This window comes from Silurus aristotelis (assembly GCF_946808225.1).
Source record: "Silurus aristotelis genome assembly, chromosome: 16".
Taxonomy (NCBI): domain Eukaryota; kingdom Metazoa; phylum Chordata; class Actinopteri; order Siluriformes; family Siluridae; genus Silurus; species Silurus aristotelis.
Window position 1 is genome coordinate 6,053,354 of NC_139589.1, and position 14,814 is coordinate 6,068,167.

Sequence of the window (14,814 nt, forward strand, 5' to 3'; positions counted from 1 at the left end):
CCAGGCTTTCACCCTGCTATTAAAGCTTTGTCAGAAATCACAGCCGGTGCAGAGAGGTTGCTAGACGTAATCGAAGCTTCGGAGCACAACCTGCAACCTGCAAAATTAGCTACTCATCAGAGACCCATTCAATAAACGGAAATCACTATCTAATAACACCTGTTGTCTAAGAGCAGCAGGGAATGAGATTTACCACAGCTCCTAAAGAGGAGACAGAGACAGATATGTACAATTAAGTAGAAAAAAAAAAAACATGCATCTTTTACAGATGCAAAGAACATCTTTAATACAAAAAAGGCAAAATCTTTAATGCCAAAGCTGGTAGATTCACAGAGACATTTGCAGTTTCGATGCACATTATCGTCATGATCACACAAATGCATGTACAGGGGGCATGGAGGAGATACAAATCCAGCTGTTTCAACAGTGCCCCCTACTGGTACTCTGAACACAGGAAATATCAAGCTGAAGGCCATTATGACATGAAGGAAATGTCATTCATGCGACCTTGTGGCTATAAATTCACAGATTAGATCATATTCTAATGAAGTAAAATGTGGCGCTGTCAATTTATCATAAATTCAAGAGTTATCATTCACTTGAAATAGACATCATCCAGCAAAATACAGCTTTAAGACAGAAACTATTTACTAGAAAACAACAGACTGTGAGTTGAGTTAGATTCAGAAAGGAACATTGCATTAAATCGCAAATCAAAACTGTGATTTCTTTAAAATTATTATTATGATTTACTTGTACACTCACTGGCCACTTTGATAGAAAACTATGTATACATACTTATCAGTGCAATTATGCAATTAGCCAATTATGTGGCAGCAGAACAATGCATAAAATCGTGCAGATATAGGTCAAGAGCTTCAGATAATGTTAACATGAAATATCAAAATGGGGAAACAATGTGATCTCAGTGACGATCACGACCTGGTCATGCGTTTAGAAATGCAACAGGAGTTTTACACATGAAAGTCTATAAAGTTTAGTTTGGTGCAAAAGAAAAAAATATATATACAGGAAACAGCAGTTCGGCAGTTGGAAACACGTTGACTGATGAAAATATACTTAAATAGCTGCAAGTGGTAGCTCAGTGGTTAATATTTTAGACGTTGTGGTCGTGAGTTTAAATCCCAGCAACACTAAGCTGACACTTGAGCAAGCTCTTAACTCTTTGTAAGTCAATATAAGGGCATCTGCCAAATGCTGTGAAGGTAAATGTATTCTGTGCAACAGTGGTGAGCAGAAAAGCATCACAGATTTCACAACACAATAATCCTTAAAGCTAATAACAGATGTTCACTCCATGTATTGGAATCTGAGGATGCAGTGAGCACTAAAACTGAAATATTGAAGATCTTGAAGTCTTAAAGTAGCCAGAAAGTGGTAGATGAGTCACAATATTCACAGTGGGAAGCATGCACCATGTTATCAACCTTACACAGCTTTGGGACATGTCGGTGATTCATGACTGGGTCATGTGACAGCCTCCAAAGCTTTACACGCACTGCATGCTCCTGTAGAAATAAAAGATGTTGGAAAAAAAGGAATTTTTCAAAAGAAAAAAAAACTTTCCTCTTGTCTGTAATGTAATCAGCAAAGAAAATGGCTTCACGGTGTTGCACTGAAAAGTAATAGAGAGCTATCTCACCCAAGATTTTTCCTTTAATACATGACCAAATTGAACAAATAAAAGAAAGGACAAAAGACTTCTCTGACTTCTGTTAACTGCATTAACCTTAGAGATTAGTAAAAAAAAAAATAAAGATGTGAACATTAGACATTAAACGTCTTGGCTGATAGATTTAATTTGGTCTAAATTGAATGCAGATAATGCAAAAGTGGCATCAATGGCATGAAAATTTTTTGAATATACTACGCTTTATTTAGCATTCGTATTAGGAATTACAGTAAGCCACATGATTGACTATTTAACCTGTTTTTTAACAGCCTTGCTTCGTTGGCAGAAAACGTGATCTAATTGTAAGCATTTATTTCTACAAGCAAACTGCGAGTAGAATTAGAAAAAAAATCTGGTGTAAATGCATGCAAACACAGCCTGAACAATACTCTGTGGCTAATATTGATCCGTTTTTACTACATCCATGCTAATGTTAAAACAATGATACATGATGTAAAACCGTAAAACCACGGCCTTTATCATCATCACTGTTAGCAAATTAATGTGACTACAATAATGTACCATAAATATCGATTCGTTTGTCTTTAGAGCAGGCTGAATTCAGAGAAAGGGTCCTCTGCTGTTAAAAAAAGAACACTAAACCACTGGTGACAATCTTTTCCCTACCTTATCAAAGATGGTCATCAAACACCTCCTTGTCTAGATTCTCTAGAGTCTCTTCTTTGATGACTGAGTGGAGAGAGAAGGCGTCTGAGGGACCAGTGTGTGTAGTACTGAAGTATATTATCACGGAAGCAGGTGTACACTGTGCATTATTAATGATATGTATAATTCTAGAGAGTGGTGCCTTTTCTACATATTAGCATATGTTTGTGTGTATGTGTGTATGTGTGGCTTACCTGAACACTTAGGCTTAGTTTTAGAATGTGGTCTAGTAGAAGGAGGCAAGCTGAAAGAGCGGCTAATGCGGGGAATATTGCTGTCAAAGCTGACACTTTTAGTCCGTTTACGACACTCTACAGCTATTTGAGCACAGCAGTCCTTATGACAGCTAACACCGCACACTAACAGTGTAGGAGAGACAAACACAGGCATGTTTGTTTGTGTGTTTTTTTTTCCTTATTCATTCTGTCTTAAGTTAGTTCATTATTCTGGCTTGTTTTCATTAACAACAACGTTCATACCTTTGCATTTGTATCTTTGCTTGTAGAATCCCCACATCTAAAGAAACAGGATATTTTTTATACATGACTTAATGGTATAACAGAGTGATTGAGATAAAAACAGAAAAAAAAAATGGCAAGATGGCATTGATGTACACACATGATAAAAAACAGAGGTCTGGGTGCCTTTTATACAGGAAGTGAAAGAGGAGGAAGTGGTTAATGTCCACACCCTACTGCATCTCTCAACTTTAACAACATTGAACAACAACAACAAACCGCCCACATTGCCACACTTTATATATATTTTAATATATATTAATAAAAATGGTTCTGTGGTTCTGTCCATCAACAGTGCTATAAGTGCTTTAAAATTAATTGTTAAAAAAGATCTTAGCTTAGCATGGAATAAACCCAATTTGGCAAAAACACAGTTAACCTGGCAACCCAGTATTTAACTGTTCACTGCTCCTCCTCCAGACATGGCAGAGCATGATTTCTGCCCCACTTGGCCTCTATTTATCTTTCTTGCAGTTCTCATTTTGAACAATAAACAATATCTTTGTTACAATAATTCGTCTATGACAGTAAACGTGCTACGCAATCTAACATCATCTTGCTTCAACAGTAATCCGCTTTAAAACATTTTCTAATGATGAAGTTCGTTGGCAGATATGTACAGTCAATGCCTGAGTCAGAAAGACCTTCACTAATGTCAGGCATATCAGTCTCATAGTCCATAAAAAGAAAGAAAAAAAATGGCTGACTTGGCTTATCAACCTATTGAGGTACATTTGAAGTGGAAATTAGTTACATTTGTTCTTTGTTCAACTTATTCTTGTTCTCAACTCGCTTATCTCACTTAAATAATCATATTTAAAATGTGTGTGCATACTCACAATGCCTGAGCAGTGCTGGCAGACTGTAGGCTTGAAGCAGTTCATGGTGGTGAATGTGTGCACAAAACCCATCTTACAGTTCATCATAGAGCTGGCCTTGGCGAAATACTCAATCATCTCCTTTCGGCTAATTCTGCCATCCCTTTAGGTGTAAGACATAAAGACGAAAAAAAAGTGAGACTATACTGTGTAGTACATGCATCAAAATGTAGTGGGTAAAAAAAAAAAAAAAAATCAGATTTGACTCACTGGTTTTGGTCGAGGTCATCAAACTTGCTGAGGTAAGGAAAGTTGTTTCTGATGCTTTCAAACTCCTTTTGAGTGATGTAGTCATCCCCATCCGTGTCAAAGTTTTTAAATACAGACTGAAACAAATATACATGACAGTGGCTCATAATGTGCTGGCTCATTCAAAAAGAAATCATAAATAAGAGAAAAAAAAGTTAGTTGAGTGAATAACCTGCCTCCACCATCTTTTCTATGTGTTTGTTGATGATCACACGGTCAGCCTTGGGTTTGATTGAAGATGCCCACTGCTCTATTAAAGGAGATTGTGGCTTTGAGCTGGATTCCTAACAAGCCAAAATAAATGGAGAAGTCGTTATTGCAAAATATGCATGGCACTGATGGATTTGTACAAATGACTCCTGTCGGAGGTCTAAAAAGAATAATTACAGTGTAGTTGTCCAATTTCCCACCTGCAAGCCCAAGTAAGTGGGTTATGCAATCAAAATCGGTACATTAATCTGTCAAAACCATGTCATAAATAGTAGTAATTTGAGGCAAGTTGCTTTTACAAGGTTCTGATTGGTGCTTAATGGAGAACCAATACCGGCACAAAAAACTCACCGATAATTTCAGACTACGTGGTTCTCTCTGCAGTGAAAGCTGATAGATCTCTTCCTCAGTGTGGTACTGGTCCAAAGACACCTGAGCTCAGTAAAAGAGAAAGGATTTCATGTTAATAGACAAACATACTTTAAATTCAATGAACAAATCTGATTCAGTTATTGGAAAAGTACTTGATTTTTTGGCCTTGCATGGGAAATGCATTTTTGATTCTTGGACAATAATCAGTCAATGATCCCCCTTTAACTTGTCTAATTTTCATGTTATCTTACAGTAGAAACTTTCTTTACATCATAGATGCTCTGCCTGCACTTTGCCTTTGATTGTAGAAATGCCTTAGATTTTATTTTAATTATTTGCTTTATAACAAGACATTAAGGGCAGTGGAGAATTGTGAAACTAACCCAACTTGAAGTAGAAACCATGAACCTTGCAACCCTGTGATTATCTGTTCTAACCGCTGCTCCTTTTTTATGTTGAAAAAAAATTTTATAGACCAAGAATGACACAGCATGATTCCTGCCCCGATTAGACCTCTGTTTGGGCTTGTTGCAATTCCCAATGATGACAGCTCAATTAATGATCCTCCTTCTTAAGACTGTGCTTGGCCACATTTTTAGCCCTGGACTCACAATGAGCAGGTTGAGGAGATCTGGGCTGGCATCAATTTTGGGTGGCGTGGCCTGGATCACTGCCAGCTCCTGCAGGATGGTGTAAAGCTGCTGTGTCTTGGTGAGGTTGACTCGGGTTTTCTCTGGGTCAGCCCAGTCAGGAAGGGCCACGTGTACAGCAATCAAGTCTTTCAGGTGCACCCCCAGAATGGGGAAACGGAAGCCGGTGCACTCTGAAAAGCGTTGTCGATAGCGACTATAGTTCCCGCTGGACGTGATCAACTCCACAAGCCCCTCAAACACCTGATAAAGCATAATGGAAACTGTCAGAGGCAATGTGAAAATGTTAAATAGTCAGTGTGACAAATGACTCAAAAAATGAGGAGATAAGGAGAGACTCCTGAATGGCAGTGTCATGGGAAATGCTGAATTTGCTGAAATTTCATATTGGAAGTCAATATAAAATGTACCTTTAATATGGTTATTCATACATTTGCCATTATATTACTATATACAAAATACAGACAAATACAGGAAACCTATGTTTAATGGTTTCATTTTGATTTGTAAACAGGCAGATTTTACCTTTCGAGCATCATTACTAATAAGAGCCTGAGTGTCTTTTAGTCTGGAGATGGAACTGTTACTCAACCCTCCGATTACTGCCATCAGAGTGTTAAAGTTCTGCAGCTCTAGCAACCTCTGAAAATAAAGAAACATGCATTATTAATGGGTTTGTATTCTCAGAAGATGTCTATCTCAGTTATGTCTTGGTCTAACCTGGGCCACTTTGAAGAAGTCACAGATGACATTGGCTCTCTGCTGGGCTGTAGGTTTTCCGAGCACCATCATTTGGATCCACTGTGACACACTGTTAAAGAGGGTGATGAAGCGTTCCAGGATGGGGTTATCTACAGTGCACCCTTGCATCACAAAGCTGTGGTAGTCCTGGAACTGTGGAGATACAAGTATAAATTCAGCTTTAATTCTTCAATGATTTTAGCAATAGATATTTCTACAAGAAGTTTCACAAATATCCAAATGTGGATTTAGATTCCTAATGAGTTTAGATGAGATTAGTGACTTTGGAAAAGAAAAAATCTTGAAAAACATAGGGGAAGAAACCTTAAAAGGAACCAGATGCATAACAAAAACTGTTATCTTCTGGTTGACACCAGAGAGCATAAATAAAGCATAAATGATGAAAAATCTATACTATAACATCTATAAAGCTTAAATGGTTTAGTCTCCCCAAATATTACTATATACCTATATAGCTAGCTACCTAGATAGCATGTTAGTGTCATCAGTAGTTAGCTAGTTTACCTTGAGTACATAATCAGATATGTATTGTAAACCACATTAATTGATAAAATTGCCAATGAATTTATACGACAGATTACTACAATAATAATAATTAATATAATAATAATAATATATATATATATATATATATATATATATATATATATATATATATATATATATATATATATATATAATACTTGTATTATAATTATACACTATATATGCATATCATATTGAAACCTTGTGCTGTATTTGTCATTGTAAGGGTCAAGCCTTCCCCCAAAAAACAAAACCTTCTCAATAATTGACACATATTTGTGTCTTACCAGGATCTTGCAAAAGGATTTGTACTCCATGAAGGTCAGGTGCTCGGCCAGGGTGGAGGAGTCCAAATGGTCAAACAGCAGAGAGGTCTTACTCTTCTTCTGAATACTCGAGTTCAGCTGTCGCTTCCACTCATACGATGGGCTGAAGAGATAATAGATTACATGCAAACTCACATGCTCAGTCATAGGGTTATTACAAAGTTTGTCATGATCACATATACATGCCATGTGGTAGATCAAACTGGTTTGTAGTAGGTATCCCAAAATGTTTTAATTCATAATTCCGAATAATGGTTTCTGAACCCCAAGGGGTTCATGAAGGATAAAATGCCAACTAACCGTTATTAAAGAAATGTTCTAATACTTATTAGGCGGTTTGACTGGTTGCTAATATTTAATGGATTCAATTCAGACATTAACTGACAAACAATTAGAGTTAAAAATAATGTCAACAGCTTGGAGTTGTTGGTTTTGCTGATGGAATGTCCTGAAATGAAAATGAGCTTCCATAAATAGCATTTCTTCAGGGACGATTTAGCACAACCAATCCAACTAAAATAAGAAAACAGTTTCTGGCTCAGTCCTGAACAGCAGTTATATATGTGTGTGGAATTTCACATGTTCTTCTAATGTTCCCAATGATTTCCTCAGGGTTTTCATTCCTTACCTCCAGTAAACATGCCGCAGGCAATTTGGCGATGCTAAATTACCCCTAGATGTGAATGTGTGCACATATTGGTCCCTCAGGATGAATTATTTTGCCTTGCGTCCAGTGTTTCCAGGATAAACTGGACCTGCAACATCCCTGACCAGGATATACTTACTTGCTCAGTGTATGGTGATCATAAGGTTATAACTATTTCCCTGTGCTTGATGTGGCCCTATACATCATAAAAGTGAATGTCTTCAGTGTGCTGTTTGACTCACACACTGTCTATGTCTATGAGTAGACTTCGCCTCACATCACCGTTCTGCTCAAGCAGCTCTTTCAGACAACGGATCTGCTCAGCCAGCTCCGGGTTAAGGTCAAACTCGGCTGGGAACTCACTCATCCAGTACCTGAGGGGAGCCGAGACAGCGAGTAGGGAAGAATGAGAGAGAGAGGGAGAAAGAAAAGGAGAGAGAGTGGCGCTTAGCAAGGCATGAAATAGCCCTCCATGCTACATAAAAACAATGAGTGCTTTGGGCATTCTCAGCACAGCCATTTTCTCTGAGCTGCGATGCCATAAGGGTGCATCAAAGTGAGCAAGCTTTATTTACAGGTCAGCAAACAAATTCGATTCTTGATTTGATTCTCGACTTACTTGACAAGATGACAAATCTGAGAGCGGCAGCCAGTAGAACAATTTTGAGACCTGTTATGCTGTTACGGTAAATCTCCATTTTGTCAGTGTAATTCAATACAAGAAAAGGTGTGAAAAATGAACATGTGACAGTGCCGAGCATTTCTCACGCTGACAGCATCGGCGCATGACAAACTGCACGCCGTGAAAAAGACTTGACACCCAAGAGAGGTAAATTATGGCTTCCAGTCAGTTATGATGTTAGGAAAATGAAGTATGGGTTTCAGGCTGCAAAGTAAGTACAGCTGCTGCGAATATAAGTTGTTTGTTACTTCTGATCGTCTTTATCACAATATTGTTCATTGTTCTACTGATGTCGCAGAATTCTGTAAATTACAAATAAGTACCTTAATATTAATTTAAACTTTATGAATTTGTGTCCTGTGACTGTTGTATGGGCTTGATTAAAGCTAAATCACTAAATATGTGGACAGAATTTTAAAATTTGTATTATACCACATCACTGAGACACTAGCAATCCAATTAAAAATACACGTTTACTTTACCAGATCAGAGGCATTTCTTTGTTAAATAACTACGCATATTTTTAATTGGGTTATTATTAAACTTAGACCATGTGGAGCATCTGACATACAAATAAAGGAGCTGTTACTATAAAAATGATACTGTATTGCATCTGTATTAGTAGCCAGCACTATTGTCATGGCTGCTGTATGAAATTAATCAACACCAGAATAATAACCCAATTAAAAATAAGTTATTTAACAGTTAGTAGTTATTTAACAGAGAAATGCTTCTTATCTGGTAAAGCAACATGTATGACAAGCTGTAAATGTTTGACCTTTAGCTTCAAAAGGGGGAAAATTAAAGAGTGTGTAAGAACTGGGTTTTTTTTTTTTAATTAGTGTGAATAACTAAGTCATAACAGAACCAAATTGTTTCAGGAACACCCCCCAACATTGAACACAACTATTATAAATATTCACTAATTAATAAAAAACATTTGAAAATGTTGGTGAAGTGTTGCTGGAAAATAATAAGTTTCATGGTTGCTCTGTTTTGCATCAGACCACCGAATATTGCAGCTGCAATATGCAGAGAAAAACCCCTGTTTTTCCCAGAAACAAAAGCAGAAAAACCAAATAAGGTAGACTGTTTGCATCCAACCAATCAGAACAAGGTGGAGTTCCTGCTTTTTTTGTTAGCATTTATTAGTTATAGTTAGCTAGGAAACATGAATTTGTGGTTTGGGGTTGTGTGTGCTGTTTCAAAATCATAAAATGGTTAAAATCATTGACTGCACCTTTCATTTAGGTCATTTAAATGTAGGGTGATTATATAACGTGACGTCTTTTGATTATTTAAATGAATAGTTCACAATATACACCGATCAGCAGAACATGACCGGTGAGTGAATAACACTGATTATCTCTTCATCATGGCACATGTTAGTGGGTGGGATATATTAAGACAGCCAATGGAACATTTTTCTCCTTAAAGTTGATGTGTTAGAAGCGGGAAAAATGGGCAAGCGTTAGGATTTGAGTGAGTTTGACAAGGGGCCACATTGTGATAACTAAAGGACTGGGTCAGAACATCTCCAAAACAACAGCTCTTGTGGGCTGTTCTCGGTCTGCAGTGGTCAATATCTATCAAAAGTGCTCCACAGAAGGAATACTCGTGAACCTGTGACAGGGTCATATGCTGCCAGGGCTCACTGATGCAAGTGGGGAGCGAAGGCTGGCCCGTGTGGTTCAATCCAACAGACGAGCTCCTGTAGCTCATATTAGTAAAGAAATTAATGCTGTTAATGTTTAATGGGTCAGAACTGTTTTGGCAGCAAAAGGGGGACCAACACAATATAAGATGTCGGAAAGGATACTTCAGGAGGAGTTTCTTGGCGAAGTCGGTGGAAGAAATGTACCAGGGATGCATCATTAGGAACATCCTTACCTCTGAGGCGTCTTTTAACACTCCTTCCTCATCTGTAAGACAGAAAGAGAAAGTGCTAAGAGTGAGACTAGGCTGCATAACTAAATCACGACTTGAAGTGGGTAACCTCATATCTTTCCCTGAATTAATGAGAAAGACAAAACAGAGCATTGACTGCTTCGCGAAAGAGAACTTCATTCACACTGACACAGAAAGTGAGGGAATCCCTCTAATCAGCACAGAGAAAGGTCCAGCCTGCATATGAGCTGCTTGATCAGTGAGCTTACACAAGAGCGAGTGGGACTACTGACCGAATGCTTTGATGCAGGCTTCAACCAGTTCTTCCACGCTGGCTGACTGATCCGATAAAATGCTCTCCATCTTTCTTTGCTTCTCTCGTTCTCTCTCTCACTCTCTTTCGATTTTCCACGCCTCTCTTTGATCCGTCTTTGTCACTCTGCAAATTCTGCATGGCAGAATCACGTAAAGCAGTGCAAACACAGGAAAATAAAAAAGGGGAGCTCAGAACAATTTGGTTATGAGCACCATTAGTAATTCTCATGCAACCATAAAAACTCCCACGCCCTCCACTTATTATGGTGATAGCTGGGGTTCAAACAGCACTGTATTATATAAACGGCTAATAATAAAAGACTTAATTACAGAAATATAATAATCTAAACACTACTAAAAGTTGTTTAATACTAATACAATAAGTTATACTCACTTACTTTGAAGGTCTGCAGCAGAAAAATGATCCGGTAATCCTCTCAGAATTGTAAATGTACAAGAAGACACAATGTACTCCAACGTGTGTTTAACTACAGAAAAACAAGAGCAGGGGTTCACAGTGATCACACTGTTTCCGCCCTGGTTGTGAAACTTACAGTCCTTGCATTTCCTGTTGTTAACCGAATGGTTCCTTTTACACGTCACAACACCCTCCAAGCACGTTTAACATGCTCCCACATCAAATAACATGAGAATTGTTTTTAAAACACAGCCTAGAGCACAAATGAATTTAATTAAAAGTAAATCTCCACTCTTCTGGGAAGATGTTCCACCAGATTTTGAAGTGTGCTAGTGAAGATTTGTGTTTATTCACTCAAAATGGTGTTAGTAAATATAGGTGTAGGTGATGTAGGTTTGGACTCTATTTAATGTGAACAGACTGCTACATTGACTCAGGACTACGGTTTGCATTTGATCATTGCTTTACACCTCAACAACATGGACGACTAATAAATAGACATTCGGTGCCACCCAGATGAGGATGGGTTCCCTCTTGTGTCTTGTTTTCTCTCAAGGTTTCTTCCTTATGCCATCTCAAGAAGTCTTGTCACAGTTTTCCACCAGCTTACTCATTAGGAACAAACTTAGACATATAAAGAACAATCTAATTCATTCTTTATTAGCGCATTATCTGTATAAAGATACTTTAAGACAATGTCCACTGTTAAAAGCGCTATACAAATAAAAGTTTATAGAATTAAATTGAGTCCTTGGATCCAATCAGCATTCCAATTCATTCCAAAGACTTTGTGCACAGCGGCATGGTCAAGCTGGAACAACTTTGGGTCCCCAAGTTCAGGTAAAGGAAAAATGTAAATCTGCCACATCCTAAGACATCCTATTTACTTATGTACCTTCAACTTTGTGGGAATAGTTTAGGATAAAAGCACATATGGCTAGTAACATCAAGTGTCCCAATACTTTTGTCCATGTAGTGTAGATACAACCTTTGTTAGACACTTCAGCATGTCGCTTTGCTAAAACACTCGACTACTATTATCTGGTTGGATTGTGCTTGTGCACAGAGGCAGAAAAAATACCTCACTAACTGTACTTAATTTATGTAATTAAGTATTAGATTGCCGATCTTGTCATTCTCTACATGCTAGATATAATTTACATGCTCTCAGATTTGCTTTCATTTTAAGTCAAAGATATAGAAATAACTACCAAGAACCACTGCTTTTGCAAGGTTTAATTTGATAATGTGCAGCCCAGCCCAAATAAAATGTTCTGGTTATGCTGAAATAAACAAAGACTATTTGACAGCAAGTCAATTTCTAGCAATTGATAAGTGTTTACATTTTTTAATCTTTAAACTGCTGATTAAGATAATCTAATAAGATTAGGTAATAGTTACACTATCAAAAAAACAATTTGTACTAGGTAATATTGCATTTTAGTGCTTTTATGTTAGTTACTTTTGCTATTGCACAAACATTTTTAATTATTGTTATTTATCAGTTTAAAAAAATGGTATTAACAGTGGTATTATGGTGACTGGTTCACTGGGAGCAGCTCTGATTGCAAAGTCTAATAACAGAAGGAAGAACAGACCTTTGGTATCCCTCCTTCAGACACCTAAGATGTAACAATCTGTCACTGAAGGAGCTGTTTCATACATACAGTTCTCCAGCAATTCCTTCTCCTTTCTCCTAAACTTCCACTGACAAAACACATTAGATCAGACATAATACACATAATATTGTTAATATGCTTGTTTTGAGTTATATGGTTAAAATCATTGAAATCTGTAATAAATATATAATAAACTTTTTTTATGATAAGGTATTGATATACAGTGTATGTATATGTGTGTATTATTTTCAGTCAAAAGTTTAGACACGTCTTCTCTTCTAGTGTTTTGTCTTTTTTTTTTTTTAAACATTGAACATTAATAGTGAGGACATCCAAATTATTCAACAACACATAGAATTATTAAGTTAACCAATACGTGTTAAATAACCCAGGTTTATATTTTGGATTCTTCAAAGAAGCTTCTTTTTGCTTTGAGGAACGCTTTGCACCCCTTGGCTTTCTCTCAGTCAGCCTCATGAGGTAATCACCTGGAATGGTTTTCCATCAAATTTGAGGAGTTACCAGCAGTGACTCAAGTTTGACTAAACAACCAATAGTGGCAATAGTGGGAACCGCCATCAGGACTCATCTGTTCATCCTCTGCACATTTAACAAAGATAAAAACAAAGAATATCAAATTTGGACTCATTAGACCAAAGGACAATTTTCCACTGATCTAATATCCGTTTCTTTAGTTTTTTTTTTCTCAAGCAAATTTGAGACTTTATTGACTGCACAGGAAAATTGTGCTTCTGCTTGTTCTTCCAAAGTAATGGTTTCATTGCTGCAATTTGACCATGAAGGCCTGACTCATACAGTCTTTTCTGAACAGTGGATGGTAAAATATGCCTGGTAAATCATCTGCAGCAGAGGTAGCTCTTGGTCTTTCTTTGCGGGGATAGTCCTCATACTGTAAGAGCCTGTTTCATCATGGCATTTAAAAGTTTCAGAGACTGCATAAAAAAATTCTTGAGATTTTTCGGATTGACTGACCTTCTTTTCTTAACGCATTGGCAGACTGTCCTCTCTATTGACTTAACTAAGAGTTTCTTGCAACAATATGGATTTGTACAGTAATTGTAGTAGCACTAATAGGGCTATTGACTTTGTACTCATCCTTTACCCTGCACGAGACAATTGGTAGTCTATAGCCCATTAAGAAGGCAATAAATGCCACAAATTAACTCTTGAGATTCCACATATGTGAATTAAAAACCATGCCAAGTGACTACCTCATGATTCTGTTGAAGGAATGCCAGGAGTTTGCAAAGTAATCATTAAAGCTAAACAATCTAAAATATAAAACATATTTTGTCTTATTTAACACGTTTTTGTTTACTAAATAATTCTGTTTGTGTTCTTTTATAGGTTAAATGTTTTCATTTTTAATGCACAATGTTGAAAATAATAAAAATAAAGAAAAAACACTGAAGGAGATGGTGTGTGAACTTTTGGCTGTTAGTATATAAACTTATATACACATATATACACACATACATACGTATATATACACATTGGGCACATGCTTAATGAAACAAGACAGGTGAGTAACTGATAATGAAATTAAACAAATGAGCAGGCATACAGGTGTTTCCTAGTAAAGCTTCGAGTAAGCTTGTGCATATCATATTTGTTCTCATGTTTCTAGATTTAATATCATCCACATTTAGATGTTTGGTCATTAAAATATTTATTTTAAATGTATGCAGCTGCTTGAAGCTGCAGGATGTGATTTGAGTTTGATGGATGTTTAAGGTCACGAGGGAATTATAGAGCCCCTAGTGGGCGTGTCGTGGAAGTGAACTTACTGATGTCATTCTAAACGCAGGGAAATGTGACAAAATCAGTTTATTATTCACTTTTGCAATTTTATAAAATCAGTTTTTGTTTAAACTGACTATTTCTATTATATATATATATATATATATATATATATATATATATATATATATATATATATATATATATATATATATATATATATATATACACACACACACACACACACACACACACACACACACACACACACACACACACACACACACATTTTATTAACATTTATTAATTGCAACATTGGTTTGGTATTGCTGGTGCATTATGATGATGATGATGATGATGATGATGATGAAGATAATGATGATTATGACGATGAGGAGGATTATTATTAATATTACTGTACAGCTCTTCTGTAGGTCTTGCAGCTTGGTGATATCTTCTGACATTCGCAAACATGCCTTTTAAATATCACGGCCTTTAAAATGGGTCACACGGAGCTATTAATGTCTCAGTCTTCTCCCCTTCTCACACACAGCGTCTGTGACATCCATCAAGAAACATGGGATTCTGGGAGTGGTAGTTTCATTATGAATTGCTGCTTTTGTTGGAAATAAACCAC

General features: G+C 36.8%; 1 protein-coding gene across 4 annotated transcripts; it reads right to left on the reverse strand.

The window, feature by feature from the left end:
- Positions 1-260: 260 nt before the first annotated feature.
- Positions 261-10,940, reverse strand: rasgrp2 (RAS guanyl releasing protein 2 (calcium and DAG-regulated)). Of its 4 annotated transcripts, none has more exons than XM_083563833.1 (17): positions 10,778-10,940; positions 10,358-10,512; positions 9,997-10,099; positions 8,115-8,165; positions 7,738-7,869; positions 6,811-6,952; positions 5,957-6,130; positions 5,762-5,878; positions 5,198-5,479; positions 4,566-4,646; positions 4,181-4,288; positions 3,966-4,081; positions 3,717-3,858; positions 2,839-2,875; positions 2,554-2,718; positions 2,321-2,383; positions 261-1,529 (listed from the first exon to the last, which is right to left on the reverse strand). In XM_083563833.1, the coding sequence occupies exons 2-16, from the start codon at positions 10,425-10,427 to the stop codon at positions 2,325-2,327; spliced, it is 1,779 nt and encodes a 592-aa protein (XP_083419959.1). In that variant the 5' UTR covers positions 10,428-10,512; positions 10,778-10,940; the 3' UTR covers positions 261-1,529; positions 2,321-2,324. The 4 variants fall into 4 exon arrangements, with proteins under 4 accessions (XP_083419959.1, XP_083419958.1, XP_083419960.1 ...); XM_083563832.1 differs by having other exon boundaries at positions 2,321-2,404; XM_083563834.1 differs by having other exon boundaries at positions 10,774-10,929.
- Between the last annotated feature and the right edge of the window lie 3,874 nt (positions 10,941-14,814).

What these genes read in the sequence shown, in the direction of transcription:
- rasgrp2 (XM_083563832.1), bottom strand. Translation starts at nt 10,427, where the DNA reads ATGGAGAGCATTTTATCGGATCAGTCAGCCAGCGTGGAAGAACTGGTT. An exon ending in CTCATAGACATAGACAGTGT is followed by an intron (nt 6,953 to 7,737) that starts GTGAGTCAAACA and finishes TTATCTCTTCAG; the next exon opens with CCCATCGTATGAGTGGAAGC. An exon ending in GCAAAGATACAAATGCAAAG is followed by an intron (nt 2,719 to 2,838) that starts GTATGAACGTTG and finishes CTACACTGTTAG; the next exon opens with TGTGCGGTGTTAGCTGTCAT.